This window comes from Anser cygnoides, chromosome 4 (genome assembly GCF_040182565.1).
Source record: "Anser cygnoides isolate HZ-2024a breed goose chromosome 4, Taihu_goose_T2T_genome, whole genome shotgun sequence".
In the NCBI taxonomy this organism is placed as follows: Eukaryota; Metazoa; Chordata; class Aves; order Anseriformes; family Anatidae; genus Anser; species Anser cygnoides.
The window spans coordinates 46,261,781-46,278,518 of record NC_089876.1 but is presented as its reverse complement, the minus strand read 5'-3'; the positions used below and the strand labels follow the sequence as shown (position 1 = coordinate 46,278,518).

General features: G+C 36.8%; 1 protein-coding gene across 5 annotated transcripts in view; it reads right to left on the bottom strand.

The window, feature by feature from the left end:
- The window catches only part of DCLK2 (doublecortin like kinase 2), an 84,946-nt gene that overhangs the window by 38,171 nt on the left and 30,037 nt on the right, over positions 1-16,738 (bottom strand). For 3 of the 5 annotated variants that reach the window (XR_007166123.2, XM_013175309.3, XM_048071841.2), the window contains exons 3-5: positions 5,411-5,513; positions 3,291-3,392; positions 1,912-1,962 (exon numbers count right to left, since the gene is read on the bottom strand). Coding sequence is in view for 3 of the 5 variants with exons in the window: in XM_013175309.3 (XP_013030763.3) it covers positions 1,912-1,962; positions 3,291-3,392; positions 5,411-5,513 (256 nt within the window). In the remaining 2 variants the exon portion in view is untranslated. The remainder of the gene's footprint in view (positions 1-1,911; positions 1,963-3,290; positions 3,393-5,410; positions 5,514-16,738) is intronic. The other 2 variants (XR_007166124.2, XM_048071840.2) reach the window with 1 other exon arrangement.

Genomic DNA, 16,738 nt, shown 5'->3' with positions numbered 1-16,738 from the left:
TTAAGAGCTAAAAGGTTTCACAGCTGATTCCTGCTGAAGAATCTTTTTTTTTTTTTCAGAAAGAAATTTTAAAAAGGAACCCTGACAAATAGAAGTTTAGCTACAAAGTAAATAATGGTTACATCTACACACATTCTTTACACACTCAGGAGTCCAGGTTATACATCACTTCTTAATGAACATTATTGACTTTATTTTACAACTATCTATTAACCTAGTACCCCAACATTCTCTGAGTGCTGAAGATGCTTTCTAAATACCACATTTTCTACTTAAGCAGTCTATCTATAGGTAGTCTATCTATCACTAGGCCAGGCTGATGGCACTGTAGCTTCCACAAATCCCTGTTGTCCAGAACTGTCTCTCTCTCTCAAGTATGATGTTAAGATACCACTAATTAGCATTTAGATACAGAATAAGTTTGTCTTGAAATTCTTGAATTCTGATCTGTAAAGTTCATGAACAAAAATCAGATATTTCACTTGAAGAATCTGCTTCCAAATGACCAACTATTACTACAGGAGCAAAACAATTTTTCTTTATTCACAAATTTTTTTTATAAAGCTTATTGAAAAGTCAGTATTTCCTGAGTATGACCATTGAGGGCTGCACTGTAAGACATCTCTATCTGTTTCTAAGTCACTATCCTCCTTTAAAGCACTGACAGAACCACTGAACTGTACCCATGAGACTGGCTGATCAACATCATCTTTTCTCTCATAACTCTCTAGGAAAGTACATCCCACCCTCACAGTACTCCAGCTCTTAGCTGGTATCTTAGCTAGACTTGGTGGACAAGTCTGGCAGGGGCATGACTAGATGACCTCCTGATGTCCTTTACAAATTTTGTTCTATGATTCTACCACACATTGTACACTCCGCTGAGCTTCATACTTAACAGAGCTGCCTGTAGATACAGCTTTGTGAATGCTTTTTATGATCCACTTCATGCAAGTTAGTACACAACCACAACGGTAAAAGCTGGACTTGGCCCTTTGTAGATGTAAAAATTTCACAGGTACAGATAGTCAACCAGCTGCTACTGAGACAGCAGTACTTTTTTTTTTTTTAAACCACAAAACACATAAGTCACCTGTATTTGTTTTTAGCACTTAAACTTGTTTGCTGCTATTGATTTGCTATTTTACGTGTATGCAAAACTTACCTTTCTTATCTATTTTCTAACTATAAGTTCTTCTGAGGTTTCTTACTACACATGTAGTGGCCTGAACATACAGAAAAATATCTTCTCTGTTATTCTTCAAATTGTACATATTAGGTGACAATTCTTTACCATATCAGAACCTTGAAAACTGAAAAAACTATGAATACCCTTTAAATAGTTAAATTCTAATAGTCCAAAGTCACAAATTATTTGCTAATGAAAGCACACATTAGTTCTAAGAGCTGTAGTGTTTTAAAGCAATGACAAACATACTTTCACTTTGAACTGGAAGTCCAAAGAAGTTTCTCACTGTTTTAGAACTTAGGCTGAAATAACAAAAGAAGAAAAAGGAGAGTAAGAAACTGTAAATAAAATGAAAAACTGTGGCACGTGTTTTTGCACTGCTTTTTTGTCAGCTCTTCCCCCTTTCTTTTTGCACTGGTTCAAATTTTCTGTTATTGCATGCTTTAGAATACGAATGTGTTGCTGCTCAGAATGCTCCTCTACTTGCAGTGAGATTATACCTTCACAAATTTAATGTTGACGCCATTAGCAGATGTCCAGCAACTATAAAGCATCACTTATATTTTTTCAAAGATCTACTTTAGTAAAAACACTAGAGTCTCTGGCTCACCGAATGCAAAATATGTGTTACAAGCTTGGAAATATTCACAGACGCAGAGGAAAGGTGAATGGAAAGGAAGGAGACACACTAGTGATATACAGCCATAACAGTAATGGCTCACCTGGGGATTTTGCTGAAGAATATGCACTGGAGTAGTGGCCACCCCTCTTTACTGTACTCATATATTTGACACAAAGGAAAAAGACATTAAGGAGAAAAGTTATTAAAACAGCTCTGAACATGCATGAAAGAAAGAAGGGAAAATAAAGATAACTAAAGACTACATGAGGAAAAATGGCAAGTAAATAGAAGGATAAATACCAGACACTTTGGATAAACTTTTCAAATTAACCTAACCAATGGATGTGTCCAAGTAGAAATAAGTAAGGAAATGACAGTGCTGATTTCTAAATACGTTGCGTAAAATTCATTGTTGATAGATTTCCCATGCAATCTCGCTGGAGTTAACAGGATCGCATGAAATGTATATCGCTGGTGAAACTCGCCCTTCATGCTACATTTTTATTTTTCTTTGTTCTTACTACAGTCCTCCTTTGAAGCTTTTCAGTTAAGTATTCACACTTTATAAACAGATGATAAATATTCCACTTTTAAAGAACTCACAGACAGAAAATGACTTTAACCAGCATCAGTTAAGCAAAATAAATATTGATATGGATATGAGAATATGAAACATGTTGCAGTTTTGAATGCACGCACAGGAGCTTACATGCATATAGTTACAACCAAAACAGAGCATTGTATATTTACATATTCAATGGTTTGATTTCAGGGCTACTTCTCCAGGTCTGAGGGAAAAAAATCAATTAAGTTTTATTATATTTAGAAATTAAATGCAGAACTAAAAAAGGAAAAACAAGTTTCTCCCTTCTACTTATTTGTATAAAAGGCTCAGTGTTTGGAATTTGTGGTGTTCAGTCAAACTGCTGGCATATACACAATGTGAACCCTTCTTTGAAATTACAAAAAGCACAAGAAAAAAAGATCTGTTAATGAGCAAAAATATTCCAGAACAGCTCCTAAAATTACGTGAAACAACAAAAGCCTATGTTTTGAAAATATTTATCTTATATAGGAAAAACTTTTCGAATTCAAAAGTTTTAAGGCTATATTCTATGAGCGTCAATTTAACCACATAGCCATCCTGTACTTAGAGTCTTCAAGAAATACAAGCACCATGCTGAAAGCATATCCCAAGCATACAATTAGTACAAAATATTCCAGTTTTCATAAAATGAAACTTTTTATGCCTGTTAATCAATAAATAGAAGCCACACTTCTTTTCAGGATTCAAAAATAAATGTGTATTTTGTTATAAATCAGTATTATATCTATGAGAGAAACTGATAAAGCATTTTTACCTCAGGAAACAAACCATGGCACTTATATTTCACGTATAGCCAACAGCCTTTTCAATCCATTAAACAAATCCTAGATTTCATGCATTTTATGTGTTTATCTCTTTCTTAGAAGTTGTACCTGAGGCAGGTGATTTGCTTCGACGTGAAGGTCCTGGACTTTTGGACCCAGAATACCTCATGCCAGATGATCGGGAATAAGACGACTTCATAACACGGCATTCTACAAACCAAGCAGATGGAGTTTCAAAAACAATTCATTGTACCAGCTTCCTCCAAACCCTACTGTTGCTGTTTATCATCCAGAAAAAGAACATCAGTATTTCCTAAACATGCTTGCCAAACTGAATGAAACAAATTTATAATGACAACCTCAGAACTTCAACCCACATACCATATACATATTTTTGAGCCAAATGCTTTATGTAACCTTCTGCATTTAATATCTGAAATCTTGAAGTCAGATTATGACCATTATTCAAGTTAGCACAGCTGAAAGAGTAAAGCCAGCCAATGACAAAATTCCTCTGACAGTTCAGTAAATCCTGTGTGCTGTAACGGCACCTCCACATAGGGCAACTGCACAGCAAGCTCAATTCACCTTACTTCAGAAGAAGCTGATGTTGTGAACAATTTTTGAAGAGGTGAAAAATGTCTATTGCTTTCAAAATGCTGAGACAACAGATTACTGCCATTTACCACCAACTGTATGTCATTAAATAAAGGACAACCTAAATGGGAAAGGAATAAATAGTCATACATGTATTGACATTTTGATGAAATTTGAATTCCTACAGTTAGCATCTACTGCAAATCTCTCCCCACGAAATCATATAAATTTCCCTCTCGATTTTGTCTCTGTTATTCATCACCATGATGGCAATGCAATGACTGTGATACAAAGTCGCCATCAGAAGTAGTATGTAGAGCTGTATCCCCTGCCAGCCAAGTCATGATCCACTCTGTACTTAAACTGCTTTTATCCATTATGACCTCCAGACATGTAACAAGAAGCAAGGACCACTGAAGGTGAAGAGACAAATTGAGAAAGAAACCCTCCATAACTGGGTTCTCAGTAAGGAAATGAGCTCAGTCTGTCCATGGTGTAATGGGAAGAGTAAACTTACAGCCTTGGGATCACAAAGGAAATTATAATTTTGTTCAGGCTAGAATTTGTAGTGTGAGTTAATACTACCATGTTCTCCTATGTCTGCACAAGAATACAAACATATCTTAGCTAGTTTTAAATGGTTAAAACATACTCTTTATTTGAATCAACATAATCAAGTAGTTTTGGAAGAATAGCATGCTGTCGATTACACTAGAATGGGAGCCAGTTGAAATCCTCTATCCGTCCTACTGTATGGACCACTGGTTAGGTACGTACCTATGCCTCTTGATATAACAGCAGACTTTGTAATGAAATTATGGTGTTCATAAAAATTAGAAAAAACAGCAAAAGTTCACAACCCAAATCTATCCTCAAATAATTTGATGGTTCTTGCCAGGGCAATTTTTATTACCACTCAGATTCATTTTTCATAGAAGGAAAACTGTGATTTTACAGACAATACAGACCTAAAAAGAAAAGGAGGGAAAAAACAAACAACAACAACAAAAAGCGTGTATGATTTGATATTCCGAGACAATTCTAAAACTCCCTGGTAGGGAACTTTTTCTTGAACTTGCATTATAGATTTTCTCTGTATGGAAAAGTAACTTTCTTAAACAAGTTAAATTCACGATCTGTCAATGGAAGACAGTGTGGACATAACATCCTGGTTTGTCTCACCTCCTTCTCTGCACAAAACCCCCTACCATCTCACAGTATAAACAGGCTCAACATGGAATATGACTTGTCTAGCAGGACAACCTGAGATCTGAAATTAGCAGTTACATATGTGATCTTTTTAAACATCCCATGATGACAGCAATATGTGAGACCATCTTGTAGCCCATAGAAGTCAAAAGTAAATGTTTATAACTGGTTTTAGGAACATTTAGAGACATAACTGAACCTTTGAAAATTCAGTGCTGTTTTCCATTGAACTTTAGGGACAGGGTTCGTTAAACATTGTTAGTGCATTTTAACAGATATACAGAATTCAGATGATGGTTTGGGAAAATGCTTTCATCAATAAGAAAATATATACCAATCTATAATGCACAGCTTGAGGGGGGAAAAAAAGGAAATCTCAATGAACTTGACTATTTCAGTAGGTTCAGGATGTGTAGTCTTACCGCTGTGATCCAAGACGAAGTCATCCTGAGCATACCGATATTTTTCAGGTCCACATGCAATGAAGACATCGTCATCTCCAAAGAAGTCCTGCAAGCATGTCACCTTGATGGCAAAATATACAAAGTAAAATAAACAAATGCAGTATTTTCAAATGCTAAGTCTTCAGTTAGTCAGCAACACTTAATTAGTTTGTTTTCCTTTTTACAGCGATACCGTAACGTTCTTTTATAATGACAAACATTCTAGTTCCCAGGTATTTCAGCTATCTTCCACGTACAGGAAGAAGTACAGGAAACCTCACAGTCAAGAATGTTAAGTATGACTGCCCATTACCTCCAAGACCACCTTCTCTTACATTTAATACCTGTATTTTTGCCTATATGTGCATGCTGACGGCTTTGATGAAAACAGCTAGAAAACCTACTGAAGCATTCTGGTATTCTTACATCAATTGCTTGTGGGAAAATCTGTTAAAATTTTTTTGCTTCTGCATTTTTTTTTTATCTATGGCATTTAATATTCATATTTTGGTGTCCTATTAAAAACAACAAACAAACAAACAAACCCAACAAGACATCTATTTCACCCTGTCATTAAAAGGTAGTCCTTACTGAAGAAAAAAGGAAAAACAAAGTTCCTTCCATGCCCTTTACAGCTCATTCTGTTCTTTATTGTTGCAATAATGAAGTTAAAATACATTTGGAGAAGGATGGGAATGTCACAATGACAAATGCTTTAGATATTCTTTAAAGAAACAAAACCAAAGACCTTGAATAAAACCACCCCTCAAAAGCCAAGAAGCCAGTTTGTGAAGAAATGTCTGCTTTAAAACAAATTAAAACCAAAAATGCCACTAAAGAAATTCCAAACTCCTTTTAACTGTCCCTAAGAAAATAAGTGATTGCAGGTAGGAAGATATTTTTTAAATGTAAGCTGATTAATGTTTTCCTGTGTGCTCTACATGCCCCCCACCTCGCTTCCCTATTCTTTTTTACGTTCCTATTTAACATTGCATACTCTGAATGAGATTTGGGAATAAAAGATTTGTAGAAGCTATGAAAGTTAGAACCATTTGGTAAAAGCATTTAATTAACAAGCTAAAACAAATCACTGCTTCTATGCAAACGGGCCTTTTTTCCTTTTTTCCTTTTCCAGATACCTGTCAACACCATTTGCATATTTTACCCAGGGTGCTAACAGCGAGTGCTGGCAGATCTCGAGGAAGGGAAGGGTTTGCTGCTGCCTGCAGCAGGCAGCTGCCCAGAATACCAATGACCCTCCATCGCTGCAGGAAAGCAGGGACCAGGCGCTTGCAAGCCACGCAGTTGTCATGGCAGCTTTCCCTGGAAGAACAGCAGGTGCCCTTGCAGCACGAGGAGCCACACGGCTCGGCCACTTGCAGCATCAACTGCTGGTTTCACTGTGTTAGGAAGCCAAAGGGCTCCGGCCATCAACAAAATCCTTTTATTTTTATCTTATTGTCACAACAACAACCCACTTGCATTTCCCGGAGATGTTTTAAGCTGTACTTGAAACTGCTGATGGTGGTTTAACCAAAGAGGCAGTACCAATGGGATTCAAAAGGCTGTATAAATTTAAGAGTTTTGCTAACACGGCATTTATTCCCCTCTACTAATAAGGAGAGTCTACATCCCCAGAGATTTCTGTTTTTTGTTTTGTTTTTCCCAAGAGCATCACCACTGATGTAAAAGCTTGCTTTAGATACAAAGACCAAATATCTTTTCCACCTACAAGGAGCAGGAGGGCAGAGAATTCAACAACCAACTCAAACCCATCCTTATAAGAAAAGTAAGGCGTGGGAAACCTTTCAGAATAGTTACCCCAGTTGCACTGCTGGAAAAGGAGGGAAACACTCCATGAAGCCCAAGTTCCCACCCAAAGCCCCCAAACTAGGTTCCATTTCCATAACGTCTGCGCACCCACCACTGCCCTACCTGTGCCCCTGTGCCCTCGCAGTGCTGTTTCAAGCAGGTTACAGCTGAATGCTGTACTTTAACAGAGCCTAAAATGAATCCTTCTGTTCTGATTTAAAGCACCGCAACTTCCACCTGTCCATCACAAGCCAAGGCTTCAGCTGACTGTAAAGGGTCTTAAACTGTACTTATAACTGGACCCAGATAAATGCAAGTGTGAGAAACATTTACATAGCTGCTTGCCATACAGTGAATACTGCAATTCCTCCTTCTCCCTACAAATAGTCTTGACTGGTTAACATGTAAAATGTGCAAGCATGTAAAAAAAATATTTTAAGAGTTCAATCAATGAGGAACAAAGATCTGCTCAAATTTACCAAGCTCCCCCCCCCCCCAAAAAAAAAATAAAAAATTACAAGGTAAGAAAAGTGTTTCTAAAACCACATTCACAGAAATTGTTGGTTTTCCTAAAAGCACAATCTAATGGTTATTTTTCTAGGCCTTCATAATAAAGTCATAGAATCAGTTCCCAAGATGCAAGCAGATGCTAAAATAAATGGTCTTCATTTCCCACAGAGTTCAAACTAATGTATATGCTGCAGTTAATGATAACAGTGCTCACTTAGCATGCAAAAATACTACTGAGGGAAAGGTGAACTGAATAGTTTGCATGAGATTTTGCATGCTGCAGGTCCACTGTGGTCTCACTTGCAAATAACACAATTCTGCTTGGAAGAATATCTATATTTTGATCAAATAGCAATATCTATATTTTGATCATATAGCAATTGTTTATAGCTTCAAACAGGATTCATCGGTTTAGAAATTTAAAAACAATTGAATTTTGAACATTACTTATCTTTTTACTTTCATCAGCAGTAGAACCTTTGCATATGAGAACTATTTCAGTAAGCTAGTGAACAAAATTTGATTTATTGAACTAGTATACGATAAATATAGCTTTTCTCTCCACTAAGTGCCTGTCTGCTGTGTCTTACCCATTCTTTTTGTTTTGTTGCACATATGCATACCATAGCAAAACCAGCAAAATAAGGAGTCTTTCATTCACTCATTCAAGTAACAACTCTCTTGCTAGTCCTGATGCTGTGGGCTTTTGTGCATGATGTTTAAATTTGAAAAGCTGTAGACACCTTGACAAGGTCAAGCACCAGAAGAATATCTAATTTTCAATACTATTGAGGGCTTTTTTAGAATTACAGTCCTTATGTCATTTCTGAGATTTAGGTCTGGCCAATTCCTAGCTTTAAGCACAAAAGCTCTACATGAGTACTCAGAGCGCTTGTTTTCCAGCAGTGGCCTGGCAGTAACACTCAATCAGAACATCTCTCCTGTCTGTGGCTTAAATTACCACAGATAATGGTCTTGAATAAGAAGATGATGAATGTGATTTGCTTGTCTACAGAAAGAAAAGGTCTATTTAAACATATATATATATATATTTTAAAAGAAGGCATATACGGAGGTACATGAAGAAGCTTTGTAGAATTAATTACAGTTGACACTACAAAGCCTTACACCAGAGTTTCATATTTCTTTGAATTCTTTTTTTTTCCAACAGAAAAATGAAATATGTTTTGAGAAAAACTCTTTAGGAATGCTTTAAAAAGAACATTAGCTAATTAACTCTGAATTAATTAATTCTAATTCTAAGTAAAGTGTTTTAAATGTGTTAAGCCCTATTTATTTCTAAAGACAACACCCTTTCCTGGACAAACATTGCCTATGTTCTGCTGGTAACTCCACTACTTTCCCTTTATTTTGAATACAAAGCGACCCATTGTTGCTCCTCTGACTGTCCAGCCTGCTGTCAGGTTGTCTTGTTGCACGGCTTCTGTTCAAACACATCTATTTGAAAAATAAATTTCCTCATCCTCTGCTGTCCGCTGGTGCAGTGTTTCAATGCAACATATACAACCATCACATTTACCTTTTAAATTGGTTTGTATTTCTGACAAATATTTATAGCCAACCTAAGAAGTTTCCTCTTTACAAAGAAGTATTTCAGTCAAATAAAGCTACAGGACTAGATTATAGAAAACCGTGACCTTTACAGAAATCCCTTTCCCATTATTACCATCACATAAGCCTAAAAATGTAATTTGCACCAACCCCTACTCCTACCTCTGACTGTAACAAGCAGAAGATGCATCCCTGGAAGACACAAGAAGAACGACCCATCGTTTATAGACAGAATTCAACAGGGATTTTATAATTATCCTTCATGACAAAGTTACAATTAGAAAAGTTGAACGACGATCTCGCCCACAAGGTATTTGTCCTCCATCCTCCAGAGGAAAAAAAGCACTAAAAGATTTTGAGAAACTGACACTACAGTGTTTTATAAACATATTAAAAGTACTAAAGAATTCAATTCGTCTCAAATCTTTAATATGAAAAAGAGTCCTGTAACCAACTATAATTAAATGACCACCTTATAGTTTTTTTTTTTTTACTGGATATTTCATTAAAAAAGGCATATATTTTGTATGGCGCCCTGTGAGTCAGAGGAAAGGCAAGTAACAGGCAGGAAGTGACAACTGGCAACTGGAGCACAAAGCCTAGCAAATGGCATTTCTCTTCATGTAAAAAAAATGATGCGTAAAGCGTAATAATATTTAACCTCTTGAGCCACAGACTATGACAATGTCATCGTTACTTTATTCAGATTAACCAACAGTGGAACAGTTCACAGAGGAAAGATACCTTTAAATATCCTGTTATCCCAAACACAGCTGTGCAGAATTGAAAGAAATTTACACAGATAAGTAAGCAGTATGGTGTTCTTTAAATATTATCTGAGGACTTCAACTAGTTTAAAGTTTTAGTTCAAAACAAAAATCAAGTTTTTAACACATGCATTTGTGATGTAACTTTAAAACAGACTATTTCCTTTAGGTGACAAATTAAAACAAACAAAAAAAGCACACAGCAGATCCATATATCAAGACCCTTCAGCCAGGAGCCCACTGAATAAATTGTATTTATTCCAGCTGTACAACTATGTTTCATTCTAAATGTAGAATGACAAGCTGTAAAGACAAATACTTTGGCTCAATTTAGTACGGCTGATTCAATTTAAGTAACAGCAACAGGACTGGATGGTTTAAGTCTTAAGAGCCACACCCTGTGCCTAGGGAAAGCTGCTCTGGATGACAAAATCCCCACATTAGATGAAAACTGAACTAAGACATCCAACTGGAAAATATACAAAAGATTGTCTGTATTTTTTTTAAACAATGAAAAGAAAATGTATACCTACTGACTTCAAGAAAATAGGATATGGTGTAAATATTTGAAAAAGGAAGTGCATAACATACGAGGCAAAAGGAAAAGTAAGAGAAGTGGCATGCACAGTAACAGCTGGATCTGTGCATATTTGCAGCTCAGCAGTAGTGACAGGCATTAGGGGCTGAAACTCTTAAAGAAATGCAATATGACCTTTTCCCAAAAAAATGCTACAAAAAAAAACAAAACAAATCAAAAAAAACACAAAAAAAAATAATTCACTGAATGTCAGCATAACAAAACCAGATACAACCTCCCTGCTCGTACCTTCAGTCTGACAGGTCTCCGCTTTTCTCCAAGGCAATGCTACTCCACTTTGACTGGGGCAGATTACAGCTATGTTGTACCAACAGTTTTGCCCTTTGCCCCTTGCATCAACTTTTATTTCTGAGTAAGCAAAAGTAAAAGATTTGTCTACTTTGCCTGACAGGTCATTTTTGTGATCATCATTTTCGTTTCCCTTCTCAAATAAAGATAGCATTGCCACTTCCTCATCACTGCAACATGAACAGTCTCATTAAAATTCTTGCAGTGTTTTTGGATCCATCCCACTGTAACTGTCAGGCTGACAGTTCAAGGGTTTATACATGTCCTAAAGTACAAAATGCAAGCAAAGAAGTCCTGCAGAAATAGGTCAGTTGTCCATGTTCTATTTCAGTTCGATCACCAGCAGGGGCAGACTTAACTTTCAAAAGCAAGAATTTCCTCTGGGCAGCCTCAGGAACTCAAAGAGGAAGGTGAAAAGGGCATTCCCACTCTTTTTTACTGAGCACTGTGATTTTAACATGGATTTTCTTAGCTTGGAATTTCCCCTGGGTCCCTGTATTTCCACTGAACAGCTAGACCAAGGGAAAGGGGATGGATGCATTTAACCATTATTAACTACTTACTGAAACTATAAATGTCTTTCGAGACTGAACTAAGACCAGAATGAAAGCTGTTCATTACTAGCTTAAGGCAGCTATTTTCCCCCTTATACTGAGTCACAGTTCCTGCCATGTCTTCAGTAAATAGCAAGAGAACAACCAAATCAGTAGCCAGGATATATCCAGGAAGAAGACATATAGAGAAAAGTCGTAGACCAGTGAACCTTTGGTATGCCCTTAAAAAAAAAAAAAGGTACTGTAACTGCCAGTATTCTTTTTGTTCTTTTTAAATTAACACTTGGCAGAAACGACAGAGTCAAAGGCAGCAATACTAAGTGAATTAGAAGCAGGTAAAAAAAAAAATAAAATAAACTGAGCAAGAGCCAGGCAGGTATGGAAGCCCACATCAGGGTACATGAGAATAGCAACAAAACCACTGCTAGATCAGACAGGCAGTAAGCCTGGAATATAAGGCTGAGTAATAAGATTCCTGCTGGTATAGGAAAGAAGCACTTGCCATCTCTGAGGTTTAACTTGAACAGCAAAAAACTGTTCTGTTCCTCACCAGCTTATGTGGTCAGTAACAGCTCTAGTGCAGAATTGTGCTGGTACTCCCCACATTAAACAAAATTACAGAATACGAAAAGATGGATAGACAAACTACTAGCCTCTGATGCAGCGCTTGGAAGAGCTCAAATGCTTCTAGGACTAAGCACCTCTGCCTGAAACAGCCATAGGGTAGAGGCTGGGGAGTCCTAAGGTTTGGGGACATATAGCCACGAGCTTGATAGACACTCGACACCTTTCTTACTGACTGTAGCTATGAGTACTATGCAATGCATGCCAGTGACTACCCCAGCAGGCAATCTCTTCAAGGTCATTAGCAGACCAGGACAAAAAAATCTCATTTGTTTTTTATAAATAGTTGGGACTAGGCCAAATACCTCCATTTCTGAAGCTCAAGTGCAGATTTTTTTTTTGTTTGTGACTAAAACGTGAAACACAGTTAAAGATCAGGTCATGCAGAAAGAATGCAAAACTAACGAATGCTACAGAATGACAAAAATCACTACCTGGTCTTCTGTTATATCCCTGTACATCTCGGTGAGTGTTTTGAGACCGGCAAATTAAGTTAATATTTTAAGTCTGTGATTTTCCTTTACAATAATCTATATTTCTGGAAAAAAATAAAGAACCTTTTAACAATGATATAGACATATACTTTAGCAATTATTCAGATGCTTTAATATCATCCTTACAATCTCAATTTATCCATTTTTGAAAACATCTCAGTGGTCTTTTTTTCTATAGCTGGATCAAGCAGTGTCCCCTGCTTTCTGGTCCCAGCCCAGCAAATCCCCTTTTTAAGCCAAGCTTTAGGCTTGAGAGCAGTCCTGCTGCAGTGAGTGGAATTACTCACATTCACAAAACTAAGCACAGCATGAACTTGTGAAAGGCCTGAGGGCCTCCTCAGCTCTGCTGGACACTGCAGTAGAATTATATATTACATCTGATTTCTAGGTTACGATTTCCACAAAGCATTGTCTGATTATCTTTGCCTTCAAGTTCATTAAATTCAATGAACAGTGATGGAAGCATTACATTTTCTGAATATATACAAAACATTGTAAATGTTGAATTTTCCTTGGATAAAGACAGCTTGTTATCCTATTCGGGAAAAAAAAAAAAAAAAAAGAATATTGAAACAAAGACCATAATAAGAATAATGCCTCTAGGCCAGCTTCCTAACTGATTATTTAATCAATGGCTGTGACACATATTACAGTCATCATCAGAAAATGAACCTCCTTTCACTGATACCCTGTAATGAGGAACAACAGTGAAAACGAAGGAGACAAAACCCTTCTGTCCCACAGGGAATCTGAAGAGTAAGAAAGAAAACAAATGTTAAGTCTTCGCCTGCTGCCTTGTAAACGGAAAAAGTCTGGCAGCAAGCCCAGGAAACGCCTAATACAGTATGACAATGCAGAAAGACTGCATAAACAGACTGGTCAGGTCACCACAACTCATACAGCTATGTGGAACAGATGACAGAATACAGCACATACCACGTTTTAGTTTTATTTTAATTTTAAACAGATTTTTGCATATATTTTTCAATATCCCTAGAGTTTAATTCAGAAAACGAACACGCATGAAAATGGAAGATTGCATTTGGGTGCATTTCAACAGACAGATCATCCTCACTGTACTGGAAATGCCTGTCAGAAAACTAAGCTCTAGAAATATGCACAAGTTTAAGTGTATTCCTACACGTAGCTGTATCCCAAAGCCTTCCAGTACTGTAGGACTTTCTGGCAAGGGCCATTCACTGGTCTTCCAAAGTACAGACCTGACTTCTTTCTGCAACACAGTATTTCAAAGATTGCACTGGTTACGTGCAGCTATTTCGATATGGGAACAATTACAGTTGGGAAGTCTAAAATTCTGTAAATTTTGAATAATTTGAATCACACCTTGATTCACAATACAAATCACATTATCGTTCTCTGTAACGAAAAATAGCCCAGAAAAACCCTTCCCCCAGTATTATCCAGTACTTGAACAAAATCTCAGAATATTATAAAATATAATATACTGAATAGCTCAGTATATTATACAACGGTGAAGTTTAACATCACACTTCTAAATTTAAAGAGTTACACTTAGAAACAATAGCCTTATTAAACAAGGAAATAAGTGGAAATTGGAAACAGAGAATTAACAAATGCAGCTTGTGACCATAATCCAGCCTGTGTGAGGAAAAAAAAAAACATAGCATTTTCAGTTACAAGACAAGAATTATATCCTTGCCCATAGATGCATTAGTCACGGCAGCACAAGTAAGTCAGCATAACAGATTCTTTCCTTTAGTGGCATAACTGGGAAGACTAATACAGAACCAAAAATAGCCCCTGACTTCATACAGCTAACCTTCCATCTCAGCCCTGAGTAGCTAATCTAAAAATAAAAGCTACTTGTATCAAGAAAGAACTTAAAAAGAAAAAGCCTACTTATAAGGACAGACAGCTGGCTCATCCAGTTCAGTAAAATATTATAGATTCTATGACACAACTGCTGTTAAATATAAACTGTATCATTTTCCTCAGTACAACCTCTTTTGCATTATAGAAGTCAGTGCCCTTAGCTAGAATCACCTTACTTGACAAACACAGCATTCACATACTACAGAGAACTCAGAAGAATGAAATCATACGGCCAAATACTCAATCTACTTTCATTTCTTTGATTCTTTAGATCAGAAGACCTGCTGAGGCATGCTGCTATAATCTGCTGCAATCCAAGGCCTCTACTGTTTGTGAGCAGACACTATTTCCTGGAGAGGTTACAGAATTTCATTTAAAAGATCGAATTAAATAACTCTTAAGTTTCAATATACTAGTTGAAATGCAAGACTCGCTGCAATTCAATGTTGTTATGTGGAAATACAACTATTGTTTTCTAAGTTCCTGTCTCAAGGTTTCAATCTGGTACTCATTCAAAGCTGTTTCTCACAGCACTGCAATAGGAGGGGAAAAAGTTTAGGTATTCTAGAAATTCACGTCTCTCTTTCAATTCTGTGCCATATATATATATATTCTGTCCCATTTATATCACTTCATGTAACCAGAAGTCTTGCTAAAATCCACTGAGCTGCTTACAGAGCACAATAATGGGTTTTGCATGCATTTTAAGTTTGGGTCAACTGCCTCCATATATTAACATTTTTAAACATTAAGTTACTTCGTTTAATCAGCTTTATATCTATTTCAATATAACAACCATGCTTCCAGCTAAGCTTGTGATTCCATTAGCTTACAGGTTTTGCAATGCTAATTGCTTGCCATACATTCAAACTGCACACACAGATCTTTCAAATGCTTTTGATTCTTGCCGAATCACAGAATGGTTTGGGTTCGAATGGACCTTAAAGATCATCTAATACCAACCTCACTGCCATGGCCAGGGACACCTCCCACTTAATCCGGCTGCCCAAAGCCCCATCCAGCCTGGCTTTGAACACTTCCTGGGATGAGGCATCCACAGCTTCTCTAGGCAACCTGTTCCAGTGCCTCAGCACCCTCTGAGTGAAGAATATCTCATCTAACTCTACTCTCTTTTAGTTTAAAACCATTGCTCCTTGTCCTATCACTACACTCCCTGACAAAGAGTCCCTCTCCTAGTTTTCTTGTATCTTCCTCGCTGAACTGCAACGTAAATACAGGAAGGAAATTAAACTTATGCATGTTCTCTACTCGCTCTTTCAAACCATGACATTTCACAGATGAAATAACAGAAATACCATATAAAAATACTACCATATATACTGTGAAGGTATCAGTTTCCATGCTTTGCTTTGCCTGTCATAAGTCACACTGGTCTGTCAAACTTGCATGCAACATCCGTAACAATAACGCTTGACTGCTGGCACCAAGTAGAAGCAATGAGGATATAACAGATTAATCAAGAGATTAGCTGCATAAAGGGTCATTATTCAGCAATAAACTACTGAAAATTAAAAAATCCTCAAGCCGCCTGGATGACTATTTCTGCCGAGACAGAACATCAGGGACATTGTGTAAAATAAACATTTCAAGATGCAAAGGCTGCTGAATTTTGGAAGCACCTGGTAACACTATCCTGTTTTGTGGACCTCTGCATCAATAATGTAGGTACTTTGGAAATGCATGAGAAACATCATCCTGTTTTGAATTAATTACTTCAGAATTCCTTACTGGTATCTGAAAATAAATCTTAGGAAAGCAGGAACAACTGATACATCACAGATTGTTACTGAAGATCCATTTCCAAAACACTGCATTTTTGATTTTTTTAAAGAAAGTTTAAAAATATTTTTCATGCCTCCTTCTATAAGATACTGAATTATGGAGTGTAAAATGAAGCAAACACAGTCTTCAAATTCTAACATCAACCACAGTGAAACTCAACACTGAAGGCTAGTCATGTATTAGCTCTGCTACCCGCAGAAACCAATACTGGTACTAAAATAATTTTCCTATTTTTTCCACTTATATTTGGCAATACTCGATTCAATACTTTCTTCCAGACGCCTACCACCCACTGAAGAGCAAATACAAAACATACTTATTCCTGTAATATAAACCTCTTTTGACTTCAGAATTACATGAATGTGGAAAATACTAAATTTTAATTTACATAATGGAAGGCCCAATGCAAAATCTAGATCTGTATTATCTTA